At 35.9% G+C, this 26455-nt stretch overlaps 1 protein-coding gene across 1 annotated transcript in view; it reads left to right on the forward strand.

Annotated features, from left to right (window-relative positions):
* RIMS1 (regulating synaptic membrane exocytosis 1) overlaps positions 1-26455 on the forward strand; it is a 303396-nt gene that overhangs the window by 225059 nt on the left and 51882 nt on the right. Inside the window, exons 21-23 of the mRNA XM_058836215.1 lie at positions 3859-3888; positions 12136-12248; positions 20909-21075. Of these exons, the coding sequence (XP_058692198.1) occupies positions 3859-3888; positions 12136-12248; positions 20909-21075 (310 nt within the window). The remainder of the gene's footprint in view (positions 1-3858; positions 3889-12135; positions 12249-20908; positions 21076-26455) is intronic.

Below are 26455 nucleotides of genomic sequence, written 5' to 3' on the forward strand. Positions count from 1 at the left end.
GTGCCGCCTCTATCACTATGGCTGTTTTACTGCACATGGAATCAGTGGTTAAAGAGATTTCCTTCTCTACGCTGTACTTTGGTTTTGTCTGAGTGACTGACTTCGCTTCTGGAAGGGAGTTTTTCTTACCCAAGTTTAATGCCCTGTTCAGGCTCAGAATGTATTTGCAGAGGAGTACTAAACTGAGCAGGTTTTATAAAACATGTTTAAAGAATTTTGTCAGTATTTGTTGAAATACATATGCTAGTATGTCTAATTTAATACTACTGTTAGAAATTGAATTCACTAAGGCCATAAGACCGCAGTACTTGATCTGATTTACAGTACCAGATTTTAATGTTAGTTTCACCTCTGTAATCTTTGTCAAATGAGTACTAGGGTCAAATGTAGTGACCAGAAGGGATCTGACCTTAATATATTATTGAACCCAAAGCATACTGAGTTATGTAAAAGATTTAGATTAACTGTGCTTGGAGCTGGAGTGTGTCCTTAATGGTTTTAATTCATAGTCACTATAGACACAGAAGATGTCAAAATCTAGTGCAATATCCAAATGTCATCGGAAATACTTCAAAATGCATTTTCTCCCTATATTTTGATGGTTGCCTTGACATCATGTATTTCAAGAAAAACCTGTATGATATGCCATAAAGTAGAATTATTATAGTAAAGTATGTTCCATAAAAATCCTGTTGTTTTATAAGGGTCATATACTTATCTAAATATATACATCTATGAATCTAAGTATATACATATATGCATTAAGTCAGTTGTACAAGGCATAGTGATTGCTGCAAAAAGATTGCATATTTGTATATCAAGAATGGGCTTCTTATTTGGTCTGTTGCACATTTGGGAGACATAGAAGATTCCAGTGAAATAATTTTATTACTCTTTAAAGTCCTCATTATGGAACTAATGAGACTTAAGGAAGGAGCAAGAGACTGGTAGCAGTTTTCATGTGGAGAAACAGAGCGCTATTTTAAGTACTAATCTTTAATCTTTAGTTATCAATTGTAAATTATCCTATCCATTCTAATAAGGCTTGACTGACGTTGTATTTCAGACATTTGATTTTGTTGTCAAGTTTAGAACTAAACAAAATGTTGTTTCCTTGTCTCTACCAAATGATGCTTAGTTTCTACTCTGGTTGGCAGTCTGAGATTCGAAAAATTCAACTTAGCAGAAAACAAGGTAGTTTTATAAGGTCCAGAATAATACACATATTTTCTTTAAAAAAAACGCACAACAAACTCAGAAGTAATAGTTACAGTGAAAACCAGAGTAGTGATCCTCATTCCGTTACAGAAATAGAATTGTTACTACGCATCAGGAATGGAGAAACAACCTTAAATGTAGATCCATTTTAAGGACTAAAGCATTAAGACAGTGTTATAAACCACACTGGCAAAAAAATATGAAGAAAGAACAGGCTTCTTGGTGATTATGTTCTGAAGGGGAGAGCAACTTTATGTAGCTTTAGAGTAGAAACAAGGTACAATTGTTTTCACTTGAGACAGTGCTAACTAAATAATAGCAACTCAAGGGCATGCAGACTTTAAAAAGTGATTGAAGTTAAGATTGCAGGCTTCTGTAATTTTTCAACAGTGTGATTTTTTTTTTTATTATGGTCAAATTCAAGGAAGATATAGTTGTATATATTTCCTTTGCAACCATGTCAGCAGTATATCTTAGAGTGGAAGACACATTGAGATGTTGTATTGAAAGGTCTTGAGATGTTTCAATATTGACAGCTAATCCTGTATAGCTGTGTCTTTCAAGACATCACAATTTAATAGTAATTTCCCTAACTCATGCTACTAAAGAAGTGGTTTTGATTTTTCTTGTATTAACGGATGATTTTATAAAAGGACCTAATGCTATGAAGAAGTTTTGACTCAGTGACTAAAGCAATGAAATTCTAAGCCATGGTAAGGACAATGGTGTATTCTCAATATGTCATTCTGTGCCGGGCTGTAAGAGATTTGCATCACTGTTTTTTTATTTGCATCATGTTTGAGTGGAACTGTGCAAATCATTAAGACGGGTGGGGATTCTGCATTGACTTTGCTTTTCAGCTGTTTCTATAACAACTTTGTGATGTAGTTGCATGGTTTTTAAATTATACTTTCCTATAAAGGATGCATCTGTGATCTTTAGTCTGTCTGTCATTGCAGCAATCAAACATCATAAGAATTCTTGCTTTAGTAAGATTTGAGGGTCGGTTTCTACACTTTTTCATAACGGTTGATTGTTGTATTGATCAAAGAAGTGAATACACCAGCAGATATTAGTCATTATATTATTACTTTAGCAAGTAAATAATAATAATAAAAAAAAATAGTACTGTTGAAATTTATGAACCAGCAAGATAAATGTGCAATGGTTGTAGTATAGCAACAATCTTTCAGGGGTAATTTGTGCAAAGCAGGTCTTACTCCCTCTATCTGCCTTCTATTTGGGTCTTCTTTGGGTTTTGCTTTTCATTGGTTTGACAATGTAGTTTCCTATTTCAGAAATCATACAATGAGAGTGAGGTTTGTGATAATAGCATTCTCTTTCCATGTAAAGAGCATCTGCAAACTTGACTGAAGCAGCGTGGTTGTGTGTGTTTCCAGTGGCATCTGGTTACAGTAGTAGGGCTCCCATGGTGACTCCGAGCAAAGCAAATGTGTGTCCAGCGTTAGGTTTTGCTGTACCTTTGCTCATGTTGGGAAAAGCTTTGTACAGCACTTGTGTGGAAGGTGAAGTGCATGTGTGTGTGTGTGTGTGCTGCTGCTGCTGGTACGTGAGGGAAAGCTATGTGGAGACTCTGCCGACACTGAATGGGGATTACATGTATAAAATTCGTGTGTGTGATATTTGTACAATGGTAGTGATGTCACAGAAGAACAAAGTGTTTTGACGTCCAGTATTTTTTCTTTCAACGAATAAGAATCGGAATTCTGTACAGAAGATCAGTATGTTGTCAAATAATACATTGAGTTGCAATTATCTTTTTATATTTAACCAACTTAAGATCCCAAAAGAAAAAGAAGTGCTAGTGAACAGTTCTGTGTTTGTGTACCTGATCATTGAAATGTCGTTGCAGTTGAGAGTATGGTTGTGGTAATGGTAAAAGATCAAACCCTTTCAGTCAAAAATTTTTTCAAATCTATCAGTATAAAAATTGAGTGGCAGAAGAAAAAGAATAAGTCCTTTCAGTTTCAGATTTCAGTCTATCAATGTTGTTTGTTTTGTCTCCATGTTTCTGGTTTTATTTTTAAATTATTAGGTGGCACTACATATTTTGAGGCAGCTTGTGGAATCTTTACTCATGCTGGAGAATATTTTTCTTAGCACTGCTAACTTCTGCCAATGAGTTCAAGCCTCATAATTTTTCATTTTTAATAGTACAGTGGTTTTTGAGTATTAGAGATTTCAGTTAATAGAAAATAAATTTTTAACACTCATTTTAGAAGAGGCTTCAAATAATGCTGTGTGGTTCAGAAGTAAGAGTGATATTTAAAACAATTTTAAGATTTTTATGTCATTCACAAATTTGGGTATGATGATAATTCTCTAGAATTTTTTAGAATTATAGAATTCTAGAATTATATTCTAGAATATTAGAATACTTAAAGACTCCACAATCTGGTTCTCTGTAACATCATTGTTCCTGTTAATTTTAAAAGAAAAGTCATAGGCTTTATTATTTGTCATGGTTTATCACTTTAATTTTCTACATTACTTTTACATATGCTGGAGTACTGCCTACTGTACATGCCATTGTCACGTGTAACACATTTCTTTATCTAACTTCAATTTTGCTGATTTCTTTTTCTGTTTCCATCATTCCGTGCATTTAATTCATTGAAGAGCAAGAGAATTTTAACTCTCCCACAAAAGGTAAATATTTACGTAATTTTTACAAATGTTTGGCAAATGTTGATACTGGATTTTCCTTCATTATGCTCCATGTCAGTATATAGGTTGTAGTTAACAATGTTAAGATGCAAAAAGGTTGTTTTTCAAATATCTCTATTCTATCCAATGCCCCTCTTTAGAATCTGAAAATGGTTTATCTCGTGTTTCTCATGCTCCTATTGAAATACAATAGACTGGATTTAACAGAGGTAATGATGATATTTTACATGGCTCAGAAGGCGCTTGATTGAGTTAAAGTTCATACAAAGACTTACAATTTTTCCTAAACTGTTCTTGAGTTCTGCACAGTACATGCTTCTAGCGATGCAGCCATGGTCCTTGGCAGCTGTGAAGAAAGTTTCCTAGGTGTGGGCTTAGGAATAGTTAAAGGTGATGATGGTCAGAAACTACTTTTTGTATGCAGAGGGATTCTGAAGAATGAGCTGTGTTCTGCTTGCATGTCAGTCCCACGTTAGAAAGTTACTCCTGCTGTAGGGCAGGTTTTAGGGGCAGACATACAATGTTCACTTCCTATGGATTTATGCCTTGCTGGTACCAGAGAATCAGTGAGCTCAAAAAACAGGCATCCAAGGCTGTCCCACTAAATGAAAACTGTAGTCTGTTATGTCTCTGTCAAAGCCACATCGCAGAAAAGTCCTATTTTTTTTTTCCTTTTATCTGAAAGTAGAAATTATTTCAAAATCAAAATGAAGGTTGTAGAGAAAAAAAAATTAAAAAAACACCCCACCTTTTTAATGTTAAAAACAAAATATTATGCTGCATAAAAATTACTAGCACTGATTAACCTTTTCTAACCTTTGTTCCCGAGTCCTGCCCATCTTGGCAAATTCTGGTCTGAATACAGGCTTGGGTGGGTCACAACTAAACTGAGTTGATCTTGAATCAAAGTATTTCCTGCAACTACCTTACTTTCTGAGGGGATGAGTGCTTAGGTATAAATAAAGCAACTTCTTTACTGGGTATGAGCTCCAACAGCTATATCAAACATACACAAGTATGTTTTCATGATAATGTTAAAATGAGATGAAAAAGAAATATGTAACTTAGGTATTAGCAATTATATATTATTTTTGCAGTGTTTAGTATATACTATGAAATGTCTTAAGAAAGTGCTAAGAGTGGTTGATTTTACAAATTTTTTCTGTCTCAGTATTTATATTTCTCTCAAACAGGACAGTACAAATCAATCTTACCTGTTTGTTGATTATGCCTCTGTCAAGATTTGGGCTGGAGTGGATCTTTTTTTTTGTTTAAAACAATGGACTTTATGCAGACAAACTAGACTGTCTCTAACAGGTTTGTAAAAGAGCTTCTTTCCACAAGATCTGGATGGATCTGGCCTAATATTTGGGCGTGTGTAGAAGGTGGTGGGATATTTAGATGTACAAATTCCTCTGGCTCAAGGGAGCTGGTGGCAGATGAAACCCAGGGGTTAAAAAGAGCTGGACAAAAGAAGAGCAGCAGGAAGAGTGAAGTGCCAGCAAATCTGGGGGATCATAAATATCTTAATTTGAGCTGATTTACACTAGTAGCCCACTGTAACTTCTTACAAGAGGTAAAAAGAATAGACAGTAGGTGAATTAGAGATGAGGGTGGGGGAGTTACAGGACGTTTTGTGAAAGGAGACATAAATATGAGGGAGAACATATACTACAGGAGTGAACAACACTGACCATATGAATCTGCAACAAAGCAAACATCTGTTCCATGTAATCAATGAAAAAGTTTGTAATCAATGAAGTCTTCAGCAGATTATGAAAATGCTGACTTGATTTGCTGCCAAAATCAGTGGCTTGTTGTTTTGGGTTTGGTTTGTTTTTTTTTTCAAATTTTAAGAGGTCTGTGTTTGTTTTCTTCTTGTTTCCTTTTACATAGAAGCTTCTCTGTGGATCACCCCTGAAGCTCTTTGAGAAAGAACTGAATGTTGCATCATCCAGTTCAGGTTTCTGTATTGGCATATCTTCCTTCTGGAGTGAGTTGTTAAGCTCAAGATGGCCACTGTGCCTCTGTGTGTACTGAGAGATCCAAGCTCATCCCCCAGCTTGGAAATCTGACTGTGTGCCTTGGTCATGCCTTAATTATGATTGGGAGGAGGTCCAGAGAACTATCAGCTCCCATGGAAGGGAAATCCATGCACACAAGCTTGACGTAGATCCAGCAGGTTCTGGTCAGGCAGAGCAGGGTTCAGAGCCATTTTCCTCACTATCTGCATGTTGCCATTTTATTTTGGAGTTGTTTATTCAAAGAAGTCCTAGCAAGTTCTTCATCTTGACAACAAACTGATTTTTTCAGTGTTACTTACCTTATATTTCAAAACATTTGTCTGCTCATTATTTTGTGCTTTTTAAATTTCATAGTAGGGTTTGCTGTGAGTTTTTAAAGCCAAGAAACCTACTGAAAGGATATTTTCTGTGTGCATACTGCAAAACTTGTCCTGAAGAATCAACAGAAATGAACTAGAGGCTCTCTACTTTTTCTGAAATGGATCATCCCGGTCCAACACTGGTGACTTTTCTTTTCTGTGCCACACAGCCATCTCTGCACTAGATGATTCTCTCATCTAAATCTTGTTGCTGCTTTATTGCCCTGCCTTTGGTATGGACATAAGTTTTGCCTAGTTTCTTCCTCAGCTGCCACTTCTCAAAGCAGATTTTTTTTTTAATTACTTTTTCTCATCTAATTCCTCAAACCAGATAGGTTTTTTCCCCCCTGATTCCTGTCCACAGAGCACCTAAGTTGCTCAGACAGATGAATCTCCTAGCTTTTGCTGTGTAGAAAGGATGTGTACGTGCTTCTAGACTGCACTACAGCTGTAGCTGTTTGTTACTGTTCAAATTTTCTTCTTAATATGAAGACTGAAATTGAAGAGTAGGTCAAACATCTCCTAACTTCTGGAATAAGTGCCGTTCTTTGTTCCCCTACCCGAACCTGTTGGGTTTGCCCCAAAAGCACTATTATTATGAGATAAGTTTATGAGGTAAATTCTCACTTCAACTTGCTTTTCAGTACTTCATTATGTAAGAAGTCTTTGTGTCATTTTAGACTTACAGGCTTTTTCTCTTAAAGTTTGCATCATAAAGAATGGATGTGTGACATATTCTGGAAATAGTTACAGCTATCTGAAATCTTGATGCCAATTTCTTCGTGTTATGTAGCTTGCTCTGACATTTAATAGTGCAGGTAAGACTTGGAGGTTTTCCATGTCATACTCTTTGCCTGCACCTCCTCTTTCTGTCTTGACCATCTTGAACAGAAATATGAAGTGCCTCAAGAGAAAATTCTGAGTTTGTTGCAGACTTCATCATTACAGAAAATGGTATGCCCAGTGCATAGGTTTTCTACCATCTAGAAAAGCACAGTATGGTTATCATTTTGAATGTAATGTCACCAGTCATTTTGGCATTAAGCCCATATTTGGCTATGAGCAAGAATGTCCTTTAGAAAGGTATTTTCACTTAATGACCGCAAGTGATGGAAATTTGTTCCTGGGATTAATCACCTGACTTTTTAAACATATATCTTATTACTTATCTGTAGACTCTCTTTGATGAATATTCCAATATGAAAAAAGTGGATATGTAAAGAGTTAGAGCTCAGGAATAAAAAAATAGAACTAGAAAAGTAGCTACAGCATTTTTGCTGTTCCTTGCTAGTTCAATATTGCTGCTATTGTGATACAATCTTTATTTAAATGATCCCACATAAATTTCATACATTATGCTGTCAGCCTATTGGGTGCTTAAGGCATCATGTAATTTGAGAATTTTGCATGTAGTATAGAGTTTAGACCCCTTTTTAAACCTTAATGGGAGAACTTTGGACCTCAAAATTACTTCTGTTTCTTTTGCACTGGCCACTGCTGTTAGTGCTGCTTTTGTAGCTCTCAGTGATTTTCATAGGGTTGGTCTGCTGTTGATGCTAACGCAAGTTTAATTTCTTTTAAAGTCATATTTCTTGAATTGTTAGATTCATATTCTATAGATAACAGAAATATGCCATATGACACATTCTGTCTAGAAAAGTTTTATTAAAGAAACAAGGAAAACTATCTGCCCTACTACGTCTGATATATTAGTATAGTACATTGATTATTCTTGGGTTATTTTTTACATAATTGAAAAGGTAGACTATATTCTGAACATTTAGAAGTTAGAAGTTTTAACTTCTCCCTCATTTAAGCATCATTTAGGGGTTGAAACCTGCTCATAGTAGTTTTCTGAGGATAGTAATAAAGATGAGAGCTGTCAACTAATTAGTGACATCAGATGTAACTCTGTAACTCTTAACACAATAGTAATATATTAAAAGGAGTATGAGTATGACTAGCACATAAAATCTTAATAAACAGGTAAAGTCATCAAAAATTTAGTGGCTATATCCTTCAAGAAAAAAAAGAGCTGTTAGTCTCTCCTAATTTTCTTTGAGGGTAGATTGAAGGCTGAAAATATGATCTGTAGCTACTTTCTTTAGTTTATTCCTTACCTCTTTCAAGTAGTGTCTTACAGAATTGCATATTTTAGGCTAGCCCCTGTTTTATTGCTGACTGTGATGCTATATGGTATGGAATGATCCCTCTGGTCAGTTGGGGTCACCTGTCCCACCTTTTTCTTCTGACAGCCTCCTTGGGGACAGGGGAAAGCCAGGACAGGGCAAGGGGCTGCAGCATGAGGAACAGAGAAGGCCTTGGTGCTATACAAGCACGGCTCAGCAATTGCTAAAACACTGGTGTGTTATCAGCACTTAGTCACAACTAGAAGAACAGGCAGCTGTGAAGAAAACTGCCTCCATCCCAGCCAGACCCAGTAGCCCTGGGATTACAGGAGTCAGATGGGTTTATAAATAGATTAATGGAATTGAAATATAACATTTTGATTCCATTCATATGTCTGTCTTTTCTCTCCTGCATGGCTTGATTGTTTATGTACATCATTGTTGTTGATCTTCACATGGTTTATTAGTAGTAAGCTTTGGCTATTAAGTTACACTCTTTATTTTAGCAGTTTGATCAATGAGTTATCTCAATTACTTTTACACTGATTGATCTCACATCTGAATCACCAGCCCTTGAAGAGATGAGAGTTACAGCTCTTTGAAGTGTGAGTTTTAACACCAAAGAATAACAGATTGACACAACCAATATTGATTGTAGTTGTACCACTATTTTGAAACACTTACGGTAAATCTTCGTTTTTTAATTCTAGAGCCACTCTAGAGTCTAAAGGTCTTGGGATTACAGTGCTTTGATCTGTAAATTACTGTGTAGTTCTACCTCTCAAGACCTTCAGGAAAAGCATTCTATAAATAGTAATGTCCTAAAAGAAAGTATAGCCATATTTTTAGAGGCAGGCTAAGTACTTTTTATGTCAAGTTTTTGTTACCTGTGGTAACCAGCCGTGTTCCAAGAAAGCAATGTGATCATATGGTGTTGTTACCTATGGTTGTTACAGTTTTGCTAATGTGCTTTTGCTCTCGTGTTAGATTTTTTTCTTACTTCTCATGATTAACATGTAAACATTTTACCAAACCACTAGTCAGGCAGATAAAATTTTCCATCACAGAACTGAGCTACGTTCAACGTATGCTCAGATGTGCATGGTAAACAAGCTGGAAAGAACACAGTTGGATTTTCTAGACTAGTTTAATGCAACTACATGCTTATAAATAAATTCACAACTAACTGGTGCTAAGTTACACTGTACTTCATGCACAAAATCACATTTCTCCATTAGAGAATTTAGATTTACTTCATAGACCTTATTAATTATATATATTATATAATATATATAATTATATATATTATATATATATATCTAAAGGAAAAGCAGAACATAAATGCATTAAGCTTAAGGATTTAAATGTAACAAAAATCAAGAATTACAGAATTAAGGTTGAATATTTACTCGATCTTGACTGAAGTAATAACTTCTGAAACAGCATTTCATTACATATTAGAATATTCTTTCCCAGCTATCATAGGTAATACGAGGTAACATATCATATATATTATTTAGTATAGCATACAGTTGACAGGCTAAAGGACCTAAAATTCACACAATGAAAGGGTAATGTTTAGACTAATCTGTGCACCATACACCTGTAGGGCTAAATTTTTAAAGGGGTCTCATTTTACCCTCTGATTTCATATCCTCAGTCTATTTCATGCATGTATGATAGGATTAAGATACCCATTTTATTACTTCAGTCCCTAATTGATCTATCTTAATCCTTTCATATCTGTCCTTAAAATAAGAGGCCATCTTTAAAAATTTCACCTAAAGTGCTCAATTTTGCCTTCAGATACCTCCATGCAACTTCCATTGAAGTAATTGGAGCTGTGCCTGCATATCTGATGGTGGAACTGGACTCATTGCAATTAAGGTACACATTTCCTGACATAATTAGTCATCTGGAATAATTGCTGGGCCCAGTGTGATATTCTGCATGTGCAGAATTTGCAGGATTGGACTCTGCATATGGGAGATTGAAGATAATGATAACTTTATTTCATGCCTTAAATTTGTAGTTGTAGCAGAATTTTAATATAGTTTGTTTTACTTAATTTTCTTATTTTTAAATAAGAAATGTGGAAGGAATTCACAGTGATGCCTTTGTATATATTTTCATACCCAGCCAGCACACAGACATTCTATCATTTCCATGAGCAAGTTACAAATGGTATGTGCAGGCACAATTGTGATTTGTGCAGTTGCTTATAGTTTAAAATATCCAATCCTGAGTGTACTGCTTTTTTGGTTTGTTTTTTTTTTTTTTTTGACCATGTATCTTTGTGCTGGCAAAGCACAGACAAAAAAATGGATCTGTAAATAATGCCACAGTGAACTAACAGCATAAAAGCCACACATGAGAACTTTAGTACCTCTTAATTGAAAATACATAGGGTACTTAATCTCCAGTAATTTAAAATTCTCTGTGTTTTGTGATTACAAGTTGATTACATGCAGCTTTAATATAATATAGGTGTCTCTCTCCTGTCACTGATCTGGGGAGGGGATCTTTGACTTATAAAAGTTTTATAGAGAGTAATATAAGTGCATGGTTGGCACAAAAGCAGAAGATTTTGTGGAGGTCAAATAAAATTAAGTTTGTGACACATAAAAAATTCCAACTTAAAAGAAGTTTTTCTGAGATGTTGTAACCTGTTAAACCTGTTAAACTGTTAAACCACAATCAATGTAGTGAATACTTCTGTGATTTAGAAGTTACTGATAAATATTTGGGTCTAGTTCTAGAACTGTTAAAAAGTTCCAGTTTTCATGGTATTGATGTTACCAGTATTGCTTTGAATTTAAAATGCTACAAAGTTAAATAGCAGAATACATAGATCCCTCTGAAATTTTTTCACTACCACAAAGGTTAAGTTACTTGGAGCAAGCCTTGTCCCAGGGGCTTTTACACCTCTCTGTTAGAGCAAGGGTGTCTGCCTGTGGCAGGCACAGCCAGTATTAGTTGTTCAACCTGTTCAAGTTGAAGAGGATTCCCATTATGGCACCACAAGTCCTTGAAGGTGCAAGCTTTCTGTTTTTAAAGAAACACTGCCAAATGGAAGTTGAAAACACAAGAACAAATAATTATTTGAAGTAAAGGTGATCATTGCAGGGCAAAGTAGTGATTTTAAAGGAGATCTGGTTAAAAAAACCCAAACTGCTAGAAAAGGACTGTGGTTTTGATGTGACTGGTTGAATGGAGAAATTATTCCTCTCAAATAGTCTTAGCTATGTTAAACTGCTATTTTTCAAGATAGTAGGAGGAGTTAATTACTTTAAAAATACATTTCAGTATCTGTTTCATGCATTAATTCTTAGAATGCTACTGTAATATTATCTACATTTAAACAAACACATGCTTAGATGATCATGGATTTACATCCCCTGCATCCAGAATATTTAACAGGTGTATAATTCAGCCTGCCACAATTTTTTCACTCTTTTCATGTCTGTTGCACCAGCTTGATTATGTGTAGAAATTGGGATGTCTGCCCATTTTCAGGTAAAGACTCTTGCAGTGAAAGCGATTGATTTCTTGACATTAGTGTTCCTTTGTTCTGTGTTTACACCCTGCTTGTTCTACATGTTTGTACATTTCTTTGTTTTGTTGAAATGGAAATAAGCTAGAGTTGTTGCTAAACCATTTGTTTTTTCAAATAAATTTTCTCTATTTTTAATTGATTTTCATTGTGTGTTTTTGCAGCAAGCTTAGTAGTGGAGGAGCGAACGAGACAGATGAAAATGAAAATGCACCGTTATAATCAGACATCAGGGTCTGGTTCTAGCCAAGAACATGAGCGTGAGCAATATACCAAGGTAAAGTCAGTAGTCTTGGAATGATATTTTGGCTTGAAAATTGAAGGCATAGACTTGTTTATTTGAAATATTACATATTCTTCAAGAACACTGTATTTTACAGCCTGATAGAAATGTCTTCAATAATAGCTTTTTACCACCATTTTTGACCCAATCTGTTGTGCATTAGACTTAGTGTTTGACATCAACTAAAATGTATCTGTAAAAGCCAAAATACTTAAAAACTAATTTAGGAAAGAAAGATCCTTCCACAGCTGTTAAAAAGAGACTAATCACATCTAGTTTAGGAAGTCCTCAGACTTCCAGTCCCTGGAGTTTAGAAAAGGGGGCCATGAAAGAGTTGGTGGGGCCTTTTTGCCGTCTGATGTGTAGAGAGAGCTAGGTCCAATCCCGTGCAGATGTTCTCATATTTGTATAATTTTTTTACATCCTAATAATATCAGAGATAAACTATTTCTTTTCTTGAAGTACCTACTGATTACTTTGATTTCCTTTTCTAATAAAAGCATAAGGAGTTTCTGTGATAATGGAATATATTGAAATAACATTAACGAAGTTGTATAGAGGTATTTTGTTTTCTTGATAAGGCTAAAATGATATCCCATAACTTTGTAATTTAAACTGTATAGAGTTCTAAGCAAACCGATGAAAATGTCTTGCACATCTGCACTGCTGGTTACAATTCAAGCTGTGAGGAGCTGGATGCTCCTGGAGATGCACGTTAAAATAATGCATAAGTGAGGTACTCATCTAAAGCAAAATCAGAAATTTACTTAGGAATGGTTAAATAGGAAATTTGCCAGCTAACTTTTAATATGTAGCAGATTTGAAAGATTGGTTCAAGATCTTGTTGCAGTTAAATATGCAGACAACTTTAATAACAACTTAAATGAACAATTCAAAATGAAGACGAGAAACAAAGCTTTAGGTCCTCAGTGGCCAATCTGTGGGATATCAGTGCTGTTAAAAACACTCAACAGCTGGGGTGGAAATTTCCAATGAGATCTTCTATCAGGAACAAGAATTTGTTTAATTAGAACAGCTAATTTGCTATGGGGTTTGCTATTACCTTCAGAAGAGGTCCACTCAGAGCAGGAGGGTGAGATGCAGTGTTGTACTTCCCAACCGCTTAACATGTCAGAAAAAATAGTTAAAATAGGGTTGATAAAATTCTCATGAGAGAGAGGTAATATGCAATCTGAGGACTTCTGCCATGATGACCAGAGACCTTTGTTCAGATTCAAAGGCCAGATTTCTGAGTTAGATTATATGTGCTTACAGATTGATTTAAACTTGTGTATTTGAAATTCTGAAATGTATTTTTTAATTCTAACTCTCTAATATTTATTATAAGCATCATTTTGGCCCTTCAATATGTTTTTCTTATTTGATCAGCATAGATCCAATGTATGGTTAAATAGTTGTTAGAAAACATCAACCTGCAATATTACAAATTTCTCTTATCCTTAGAACCTTGAATTTTCCAGGATCTCCTTTTGGTTTTAAATGCATGTAGAAATCAAAATTGAAATTATGATGAGTACTAAATCAAAAGAACACTGAAATTATACTATTCAGAATTTTTTTTTCTAAAACTATGAGGAAAATTTTGAAGAAGCAAATTCTCTGTTGGTTGTTAAAGAGAAATATTTTTGGAGTGCCTTGTGTTCTGTATTTGTTTCCCATGCTGAAATGGTAGTAAGAAGAATTGCCCTGGGCTTTAAATGTTTAACTTTTCATGTATTTTCTACATGATAATGTTGGAGTCCTAGATAAGATGGTCCAACATAGAATTAATTTTTAAGTGCTGAGAAAGAATTCTATTAGCCCATTCTAACACTCCATGATATTCAGTGATGTGGTTGTTTGCTTCATTTCACTATGGTGGTAGTCATCACTTTAAAAATGTTACCAAACCAAACCTTATGCTACCGTCTTTCTCTGTCCTGGGAAAATGGTGAAAGAGTCAAGAGAATAACGAAGACAGATGAAGATTTGGACAGCTCTAATGAAAATGTAGTACATCATATCAGCTGTTGTGGTAGAGCTGATGACTGAGATTTCTCAGAACCAAAGGCTGTACCCAGTTTCTGCTGCCAAAATTTGTGAAAGTCTTTGAAAGTTGCAGAAACAAGACTTACTTTAAATTAAAAAAAATAAAAATATTAAATGGTATAATAGGCATTTTGGAATAGTGAAAAATAAATATTAACTGACTGTTAAAGAAATAGCAATTGCAAGTAGAGTTTTTCCCTCTTTAACCAAAATGATTCTTTCTTTCCCAATAGCAGTTTGCCCACTGCTCCAGAAAATAAATACATTTATTAGAGAAATTATACTGTGCTGAATATTGAGAAACAGTCCGTTCTGCATTTCAGAGCAGTCAGCTCACATGGATTTGATTCTTCCAATATTTTTGCATTTTCAAATATGTCTGTTCCATTACATATGAAATTCTCTAAACCATTCAAAAATTTTCCTTCAGTATGAGATCATATTTACAATGGTTAATTATGCATATACAAAATAATTCTTGAAAGTTAAATAAGTTTCCTCTTTTATTGAAACAAGCCTGTTTTGTAACTGGTCCTTCGCAATTTCCAGTCAATTTCTGATGCATTACAGTTTTGGAATTTTTCCCACTCAGTTTCTCAATTTTCTAGTTTCAGTAAGCAAGCATTAGTTTTCCAAGCATGTACCATGCAGGTTTCGATTTTGAACATCCATTAATGGATTTTGAATAGGTAACTGTCTGCCATGCAGCATCTGTATACTTCTTCACAGTGCTCACATCCTTATTTCCTCCCAGTGCAGTGGAAAGACTCCCTAATTTATGGAGAACAGTTATTTCTAATATGATTAAAAAAAAAATAATTAAAAAAACACCAGACCTCTGAGAATTTCTCAAAAGTATTTAAAGAAGAACTTTAAACATGCCTGCCTTCTTTCTTATATATTGGTTAGGCTGTAGTGGCTAGTGTGCACATATTTGTGCTGTTTCAGTACTTGAGAGAATCAAAACATTTGGTGGCATAATTTCAGATGTTCACAGAGGTGATTTACAGTGTAACTCAATTAGCCTTTTAATTCAAAATACACTTAAGGTTTTTTTTATTCCAGATGCCACACATAGAACACGAACACCATGCTGCAGCTGCTTCGGCTTCCCATTTTTGGAAGTTCTGTTTATTCAAGAGAGTTACTGATTAGAGCACTGTAGTATGTACTTAAAAAGGATATCACTTTATATTTAGATGCACTACGGACTTAAGACTGTAGGTGATTGAAAAGCATTTGGCATAAAAGTGTAATCATGGCATTTGTTCAGTGGCACTGTGGATTTAACTCAATAGTTACTGTCTTAACTCTTGTATGTTTACAGTTAATTTCTAAGGCCGGGGCTGGGTAGGATACTTGGGCTGATAGGAGGCTTATTAAATAAAGTTTTATGTCATGCTGGGTAAACATCTAGGGCTGTATATGGAAAATGTTTTTGGACATAGATGTAGCACCTTCTTTTGATCCCCTTCACCCACCTTGAAGAAAAAGTTCTATATATATCGTATTAAGATGGCATTCACTCCAGTACTGGCTGGATTTCACAAAATTTAGTGGGTTCCATTCATTTGACCTGTGGGCTTCACTGCAGTTTTCTCATGGTTTGACTTGCTTATTTTTACTGTTCCCTGTTTGGAAGCTGAGCAGTGTTCATAGGAGTTGGATGCAATTATAGGAGGAGCTCTTTAGAATCACTGGTGCTTGGCAGGCTCTGGACCATGGCATGAGCTGCTCCTAAGACAGAAGCTGGTGGGAGTCAGTGGTGGGTCCTGAATACCCTAAGGTGCCAGCTATTGGGCTGTGAGTGCTAGCAGCATTCAGAGGAACCCTATGTGAGCAATCATAAAACTCAAGGTGCTTTGTGCAGGATTCAGTGTTTTCTGACAAAATTCCTCGTTAAAGTGCCTCAAAAGATAGCTGTGGTCTCGAGACTTGTATAAGTCCCCGGATGAATCTGTGCACCTGGTCAGGATTTCTCTTTCTTCATGTTAATGACTTCATTTTAAAGCCCCTTTTGTTTTCTCATTTCATTTCCTAGTTCTAAGCACATAATGAGGTATATATTAGTCAAGGTTAGTCACCTGGGGCTTTTTTTGTAGTCAAAGGACAGCATGCTCATTTAATTTTCAAAGCTCTGAACTCTTGTATTCTTCATGGTTTTGGGAGTTAAATCTAGAAATATAAATACTTTCATATTATAAATACTTTCTAATATGAGAGATAATCCAATTATAATGGATGGTTAAATTACTTTTAAGATGTGCCTCATAACAGTAAAATTGCTAACACTGTTAGTCATTAAGGAGCTGTAAAATTATTTGTGAAGTACACTGTTTTGGTTTGTGTCTATGCTCTTCCCACCAATGTTAACACATCTACAGTTCATCATACCCCTTTTTTCTCCTTCTGCTGGTGTGCAAGAAGCAACAATTCCATAGGTGGTGAAGTCAATGGAAGAACTGCATTCCATCTGTTCATAGACTTCTGGTTTTGTAATTCAGGCAAAGACAGTGCAGATATTTTGGCATTGAAACTAGTTGCTATTAATGTTTAAAAAAGCAGACCTACTCTTTAGTAATTGCTATTGAAGTGTCTGCAAACTTCAGTGACTCTCCTAATGTGATAAATAGTGCACCTTGGAAAAGAAATGTTTCATAAGCTTTAAGATATAGAGTTGAAAGATAAGTGATTGCACTGAAAATATATTTCATTTTGAGGCTTCAAAATGCTATAATGTTTAAATATAAGATGTCAGGGAAACTTATTGCAAATACATGTGCAGTTGTAAAGAGCAGCAGTTTTCTGCTTTGTAGGAGAACTTTATCATATTATTTTTGAGCCCAGTTGGAAACCTGCAGGCATTACTGCATTGCAGGTACCTTTTAAGAGGATCTTAGCCCATGTTATTTTTCTCCTGAATGATGCATTCAGGTGTATTGCAACAGTAAAATATTCTCATTTTAGTGAGCACTGCTTTGTGGAAGAGTACTATTTACTTCTCACTATATTGGAAGGAAAAAAAGTTTAACTTGAAAATTGCTTTCATTTTGTTCATCTGTTAGCTGAGATGACTGACTGTCAGACTGTATCAGAGGTAGGTAGGAAATCAGTGGGAAAACCTGTATGCTTCCTGTTGGTGGCATTAATTAGAAGTTGGTGAATTAATTAGAAGCAGCAGGTATAAGAAGGAAAAGCTAAATCCAGAAGTCATAGTAGTAAAATGTAAACTCTGTAACACTCAGCATTGATTTTCAGCATCACTACTTTTTTGTGCTAATCTCTATTTCTGTGAAGGGAAATGTTTTCAGTTTCTTGGGAATCACAGCCCTGGCACACAGTATAAAAGGGGTAGGAAAAGCTCAGCCACGCCATGAATGTCCTGTTTAGGAAGGGAGGCTCCATGTTTTCTGCACTAGCTGTGATTGCAACACAAGGCAAGTGGAAGACATGGATTCAGTTTTTTCTTTATGTCCCATCTCACTGTAAAATGCAGTGTTTACCAACACAGGAAAAACTGTCTTTTAGACCAGTCTTGTATCTACAGAACAATTTGATTTTTTACACTGCTGGACTATAGGGAGCAAACCAGAGTGAGGATATCTATATAGCCCCCAGTTACAGGGGATGCTACCTGGGCTGAAGACCCCTGTGCCAATAAATGGTTTCATGTTGATACTGAACAGTCAGTTGATGGGGGTGAATCTCCAAACAGCCACTGATACACAAACTGGAAATTCTAACTTCCCTCACAGTATTCTAACTGGTAAGCTGCACAGCCATGCTTGTTGCTTTCCCTCTCCCCCATCTCCCCATCTTTCCCAGCCCATGTAGATACCCCATGAAAGGTGGAATAAATACAATACAAGTGAAACAGAGGGTGTTCTTCATGACATACACAGGCCACCTGTTGAATCACAAGTTGAGGGCTGAGCAGCCAGATTCAGGTGTGGCTTGGAACAAAGATCACCAGTCTATACCTCCCTTAATACTTAGAAGAAAGGCCTCCAGCAGGACAGCTTCCAGATGTCACTCATCTGGCCTTGGTGACTCTCTCAATGGGGTAGTCTGCCTTCTCCAGCAGCACGTCATGCTTGCTCAGGGACCACCTCAGTCTTCTACCACTGCAGGTTCACTGTATGCACTCTCAAACCAAAGGACACAAAGATAATGCAGGCTTTTTGGTGAGGAAGAGAAGTAATTGGACATTACAGTGGCAGAGGGAAGAAGTCAGATTATCTTCAGCAAATACAAATAAAGCATGGAGGTATTTCTGAAACAGTCTATTACTATGCTTAAGAAGCCCCATACATTTGAAAGAAATTGCTTGGTTATATTTTAAACAAAGAATTTTTGAAACCTCAATTTCAAAGGAATATTTTTTAGATATAATCTCAATGTATGGGATGGATGAAATCCCTATTTCACTGAAATCAACAGAAATTTTATTTTTTTATTGGGATGATTTTGCAGATTTCAAATCTGTTTAGCTTAATGGAAAAGTAGATCATTCCACGTGTCCAGATGGTTTTCATATTTTTTAATGTCTCATTTAGAGTAGCTTGAAGGAATCGTTAGGAATTCTTTAGGAATTTTTTCCTAAATATGCATAAAACATCAAGTCTGTCTTGGGACTGGGGAAGTTTAATTTATGCTGGAGAGAATAAACCTTTCATTTTTCTAGCCTCTGAATGTTTATATTTAGCCTAAGTAAAACGTTTTTTAACTTGCATTTTTGCTTTCATCATTTTTTTAGATTTAGAAGGAAAATATGATATCCTATTATGAAATAGGTCTGATAAGAATTAGTATGTTTTGTGTTTGCATTTTGGAGTTACCATTTTATCTTGCAGTTTGAAGGATGGCAATCAGCAAAACTGTTTAACAAACTCTACATGCCATTAACGAAAGATGATCTGAATAAACATATGAGCACAGTCTTACCTTAACCCCACTGGGCATTTATATTCAGTAAAGTCACAAATCACTTGTAAAGAGAACCTCCTGATTAATTCCTGCTGTAGTTAAAAATATTTTTCTTATCAGGGTACTTGAGCCCTTTCTGTTACCCATTTTCTCAAAGTTACCTTTAATAAATCAGAGCTTTCTCTCCTGCAGATGTTTTTTACTCAGCCATTGCCAGGTCCTCACAGGATACTGCCTAAAATTTTTGCTAAGCAGTGTTCTAATGCACACCTGAAAAACACACTGAGACAGTAGATTTATATAACCTCGATTTGTCCTGCAGATTTCTATATTTACAATTGGTGCTTAAAATTGCTTTATTCCTTCCCCTTCTCTGCTCCCATTGACTTCTCATTTTATCTTCAATGTTTTACCAAGAGGTTTCCAAGTGTGCACAAGCATAGTTGCTGAAAGGCACTGGAGCAGAAGATAAACCTGACTTAAGGAGAGGAGACCTGATACATTCATCTGTACAAACTCAAGCTTGTGTTTGCCAGGTTTTTGAAATTAAGTCATGGCATTTCCTAAGTGACTCAGCCAGCAACCCAGTGCCTAGTTGGAGTTTGGATACTCACATAGCCACAGATTTGTGTATGATTTATAAATAAATGTTTTATGGGTTGCAATTTTACAGAGCACACATTTGGAAAATGAACTCCTCTGGAGTGTCATGTCAAAGACTGCTCCTAAGTGTTGATAGTTTTCCCGTAATATACCCAGGGAATTATGCCACTGATTTAGTTGCTTTCTAGCCAAGAGTACCTTCCTCTAATGACAGTGAGTTTTAGTTTTGTGATTCTGAAAATTATTTGGTCCTCATATCTGTATGAGTGAAGATTTAGATAAGTGTGACTGCTAGGATTGAAGGCTCCTTTTGTCTGACTGATGATATGAGTAATAAGAGCGTTATGTGATAGATGGTGTGGTGTCACAGTTGATTTTAAAAGCAAAGTAACTTCTACCCCTGTCCACATATTCCTCCTGCTGTGTCTTCTGCTAATTCTTAGGCATGTGCAGATGTAAAAGCAGCTAGATCAGGGAACTGATCTGCCTGGAAACAAATACTGTGTTTGCTGAGTTAGCTTTCTGTTTAATTAGTTCTCTAGTATCACAATACAAAGAGATATTTTGAGATAGAAAATGTACTTTTTCTCTTTTTTAATAGAACTTAGGAACTGAAATCAGTCCCTAATAGTGTCATGTAGCATTACATTTCATTCAGGCTCATATGCAGTTCTATGTGCAGGTATGTTATAGTATGCACTTTTTATATTTTAAAAATAAAAAAGCGTCTGTAGCTAAATGGATGGTATGCATGTGCTTGAGATGTGTGTCTACTGCATAAATAGTTCATATAAATATTCCATTATTGTAGTTCTAGTGTGCTGAAGAACCAACAGCCTATTTAATTTCCAGTGTGTTATTTTGTTCCGAGTATCTTCTTTAGTCCATAAATAACCTGTTTGATTTCTGCACTAGATATAAAGACATTATTTAATGTAGGCATGTCTTTGAATTTCATACAATTTGTTATATCTAAAAGCAGTTAAAGGGGACTGTCTTACTTAGGTCATGTGTTGTCTCAATGAATGCACTCTGTTTTGATGAGACTCCTCACCCTTTCTTTTCTTGATCTCTAGTATAATATACAAACAGATCAGTACAGAAGTTGTGATAACGTCTCTGCCAAATCATCAGATAGTGATGTCAGTGATGTGTCAGCCATTTCCCGAACCAGCAGTGCCTCTCGCCTCAGCAGCACAAGTTTTATGTCAGAGCAATCTGAGCGCCCTCGAGGCAGGATCAGGTGAGTTCTCCATGCAGATTCAATTGCACCACACTCCCTCTTTCACTGAGTGCCAGAATAAAACCAGAAATTCTTCAAACTGGATAACCACAACATAGGAATTTGTGAAAAATTTTATGCACATATAAACTGTCTTCCATGACTGGCCTGACAGTATTTTAGATGCAATAGTTGTGCATTTAAAACAGGAAGCAAACTTCCCATGAGATGATAGATTAATGTACTTATCCCAATTGAACTTGAACACAGGCTGTCCTCTCATTGTTGGCTAAGAATCAGTGTAATCAATATGTCAGTAAAGTATTACAGCAGAAGCATTACTAGATTTTTTTAGTTAAACAGTTTTTGTCATAAAGGCTTGGTTTCTATTCCTCAAAGTATTTTTCCCTACCTACATACCTTCGTTTTGCTGTTTTCATGCATATGATAAATTACTAGATTTGAAGCTATTATTCATATAGAAATTTTGATATTTCTTGTTCAAAATTAGTTTAATTCATTCACATTATCAATAATCAAATACATCTTTCATCCTTGATACTAATCTATTCTGGGGTTAGGGGTTTTTTAGATGCACAGATTGGATTTTGTTTTCATTTAACTTGATGGCAAAACTCTCTACAACTATAATGGCTGCAGGATTACCTTGGTAGTCTTTGATTATATCTGCCAGCTCCTGAACTGTCAAAAATTTGACTTTGGGTGTTGTAAAACACAAGAAGAATTAAGAACTATAAAAAAAATAAAAATATCCCTACTAGGAAATCTGCCTGATACAAGTCTGGAAGGTATCGTTTACCACTCAGAACACTTCTGGACAGACTCAGTGTCTGATAAGATCAGGTGCAGAAGTTTGATATGTTTATGCAAAAGGAAGAGATGTTAGGGAAATGCAGAAACTAGCCTCTATGTTTGAGCAAGGTCCCCCTCATTTTCTTTTCAAGGAATGTTCACAAGGATATTTAACATTCCATTTCAGATTGGTGGAGGTATAACCTGACAGCTGCAGTAATCCATGATCCAGCAGAACACTGCAGTGAAACTGTAAATGTATTTAAAGTAATTTCAATTCATGTCTTTAAATACTGCATTTCATTGTGTTCTAGCTTTTCAGTATTTGACTCTTACAAGGGGCTTTTTTCATATGAAAATACCTTATTTCATAGACACAGAATTTTTCTCACCTTGGCCCACTCACAGTGTCTTTGTCAGGTTTGACAAAAACGGGATTTTTTTTTCCCATAAATATGTCTAACATATTTTATCAGAAATTTTCCTTGAGTTCAGAATATCTGACCATAAATATCAGGACTAGGAGAACCAATAACTTTGTGTGAGCCTGGCAAGGGCTAAACCTGAGGTCAAATTCTCAACTTCTTCCATTCTTAGGAATAGCAGAGCACTTTGGGTACAGGTGTGGTGACCTAATATACAAAGCCAAGTGTTTGCAGTGAGAGTTCCAGCTCAGCTTCGCTCTAGAAGCAAGATGTAAATTAAAGTAAAAGCAAAGTAAAGTGAGATGTAATTGGAATTCAGATGCCTTCCCTTTCTGATACTGTCTACAGAATCCATACCTCAGGAATCAGACATTTTATGGTTGCTTGCTTTTATCTTCTCTAAATTCAGGTAGTATTTCCATAGTAAACAAAATGTGTAGAAATAACATACAATGCAGTTTCTTCAGCAGAAATATGAGGAAGAAATTAAAATATTTGGGACAGGGTTGATTGTATTAGGAACAATTTTTTTCTTCTTGAGATTCCTTCTGTGTAACTCTGGCTTTAAAAGCTATGTATCTTCAGTGGAATTCACCTAAAAATAGTTTTTGTTAATTTCTAATAATATTATTAGGAGTTAAACAATAAATAATAAAACAATAAAATAATATTATTTTATTGTTTTTTTAGCTTACCTAAGACACCATTAAAGAGAAGAAAACACCTGGTATCTTGGATGGTTCACCTCATCTTCAGACAGGTGTCAAAGGCAGGGGAATCATACTTTTCTAGCATTAATTGTTGAAGAAACCCTAGATGAATTGTTTAGATTGGTTGCTTTAATTTCTGACACTTAAGATTAAAAGGATTCTTTCTCTCAATTACTAATGTTTCTTTAAGATCAGGGAATTAGAAGTTTTAAGTTCGAGTTGGATTATTAATTTGAAATTAAAATTTTACTTTTGCCCCTCCAAAGAACCCAATGTTGACACAAGCAGGATGGGATAGCATAGTTGAGCAGGAAGGGTAGCATTTTTTTGTCTACCTGTTTTTGTCATTCCGAAACCACCTATCCAGCATCATCTTCATTTGGAAGTGTGTCAGGCCAGTGGCCACAGCAACTGTGTGAGTGTAATGTTACGTTTAAGGACTAAGTTTGTTGAACTACCTTTTTTATGCACCTACTTTTGTTCTCCAGATATGTTCTAGAGATGAACCTAGTAAGCATATAGAAACTCAAAGGAGGTGGCTCAGTTCTAGCCATTTCATGAAATTAAGTCATTCAACAAGTATCCTTATCCTTATCCTGTCTGGGGTTCAGATTGGTAACCTGAAGTGATTGATGCAAGTTCTAAATATAAGTATATAAGTATATAAATAAGTATATAAAATAGCTTCTTGCTTTCTAATTTGTTTAGCATTTTCAGGTATGTGTTATAAAATATGGCTTTGCATTGATAAGCTACCCTGTACATTAAATTACTCAAAACTCTTTTCTTGTTACCGTCCTGGGAAGTCTGGTAAACTGCCATTGCTCTCTAGTTGGAAGTACACAAAAAAAATACCAGGAATACCAGAACAGAAAGTTCTGGGACTTTTGATTTGAATCAGAATCAGATTTGTGAATTTGGAGTTGGTGTGTATTTGTTGAGTGAAGCCAAATGACCAGTCCTTCTTTATGGAGATTTTCATTCATCAGTCATGGTCTTTATGCATTCATAACGCAGTCACGCAGTACTTTGTGCCTGCATATATTGAAGATTTTAATCTGTATGTCTCAAATATTTCTCACATCCTAAATGTAGCAGAATGAAATTTTCTCATGGTTTAATGCAAATGATTGATAAGTAAGAACCCATGATGATTAATCAGCATGATACAGGCTTGATCAGACAAAGAAAGACATTTTCTGACTTAATTAAAAATTATGCCAGATTATGTCATTGCATCACTTTTTGTTTGTAGCCTGTTTATGCAGGGATACCTGGACTTCTTGGTGCTGTTAAGTAGGGAACTGTCCTGCATGGTAAAGGTGAGGTGGAGGCTTCTGTTTTGGAGGAATAACAAGCTACCATAAGGTGTTTCACTTAAATCTGATTTAATAAAATTTGCTAAATTTATGAAAGACTAAATAACTTTTTTTAAGGTGAATTTGTCTCACTGTATCTGGATTTCAAACAAATTGCCCCTGCATTAGGAACATTACTGTTATCTCTCATTTTAAATTTCAAAACCACATCTTACTAATAATTGTGTTTTTTATCTTGATCAATCTGTGTTATAATATCATTGTGTCTGTGCCAAATTTTAATCTGTTTCTACACGCTTTTTAAAATTGAATGCTTAACTGTAATTAAAATATTTTATATGAGCTTATCAAGGAAAGAGGATAATGTAATGAGTTGCAACAGTGGATTTAAATCAGTTCTAATTTATTTCACATGTTGTGCCATGCCACTGAATTGCTTGTATCACAAACTCATATATGGTTTTTGGGATTTATGTTCTCTGTATGTCACTGAAGTTTGTACTGTCAGGCTCTACCTGACAAACATTTTCTTCCCTGATTTCCAGAACAGAATATACAACTTCCGTGTAGCTGTTGTTCTTTCAGTACACTGATGCTTAAGTCCAGTACACTTGAGCTTTGAAACAGAAATAATGGAGTGGAGAAATGACGATTTGTGATCAAGTGAGAAGGTGGTTGGTGGGTTGATAGGCAATGGCTGCAGAGAGATGGAGACAGCAAGGACCTCATAAACATCAAAACTGGGCAGGCAGGAGCCACCAAGAGTGTATGGACATGGAAAAGGATGTGATTGAGAGAAGAGCATTTAGGGAAGGCTCTCATACCTTTTTCTGAGAAATCAGCACAAGCGTGTGGCTCTCTGGATGGCCTGTGTTCTAAAGCATGGGGAACCAGCAAGAGGAATTAGAGGTTTGTTGTGCAGCTGCAGGGCTGTGGTCCCATCATGATCACAGAGACATGGTGGGATAGCTCTGGAATGCTGCAATCCATGGAAACACAGGGCAGGATAGCAAGGAAGGGGTGTAGCCTTTCATGTGAGAGCATGAAAATATGCAGGGGGCTCTGCCTAGAGATGAGTGATGAACCAGCTGAGAGTTTATATGTCAAGATTAACGGCAGAGTTAGATGAAACCTTCTTTCCTATTGTAGGTTCTGCTTTTTATGGAGATCTTAAATCATCCTGATATTTGATGGTTGAGCAATGCAGTAGGGGACAAGTAATCCAGGAGGTTTCTGTAGTGAATGACTGCATGGAAAGTCTGATGACTGGAGGGAAAGTCTGGAGGACTCAGCAGACATGATCTGATCTAGGAATATTTAAGTAAACTGGACATGTACAAATTATTGGCACATGACAAGGTGTATCCATGAATACTAAATGAGCTGGTATTGAAAGGCCAATCAATAATCTTTGGAAGGTGGTACTCAAGGGGATATTCCTGAAGACTAGAAGAAAAATCATCACTGCTATCTTCAAAAAAGGAAAGGGGTCTTGGAAACTGTAGGCCTTAGCTCAATCTCTGGGTAGGTGATGGAACAAGTAATCCTAGAAACTACTTCCAAACATATGTGTAGAATAAGGGGATGATTGTGGATAGTCAGCATGAATTTACAAAGGGCAAATGGAGCCTGACCAGCCTGATGGCCTTCTTTCATTAATTGACTAGCTTGATGGATGAGAGGACAGATGTTCTCTATCTTGTCCCTGGTAAGAAGTTCAACACCCTGTTCTAACACACCCTCATAGACAAACTGAGGAAATAACAGCCTGGGTAAGTAAACAGTGAGGCAGATTGGAAACTGGCTGAATGCCAGGCTCAGGGGATTGTGACCTGTGACACAAAGTCCAGCTGGAGGCAAATAATTTGTGGTGTATGCCTGGGGTCAATATTATGGCAGTACTGTTTAACATCTTCATTAGTGTTTGGAATTATAGGGTAGAATACACCCTCAGCAGGTTTGCAGACAGCAGAAAACTGATAGGAATAGTTGATATAGTAGGTGGATGTAACACTGTTGAGAAGGACCTCAACAGGATGGAGAAATGGGCCATTAGGAACCTCATTAAGTTCAACAAAGGAAATGGAAAATCGTACATCTGGGGAGCAGTAACCCCATGTGCTATTGTACCCTG

This window comes from Poecile atricapillus, chromosome 3 (assembly GCF_030490865.1).
Source record: "Poecile atricapillus isolate bPoeAtr1 chromosome 3, bPoeAtr1.hap1, whole genome shotgun sequence".
In the NCBI taxonomy this organism is placed as follows: domain Eukaryota; kingdom Metazoa; phylum Chordata; class Aves; order Passeriformes; family Paridae; genus Poecile; species Poecile atricapillus.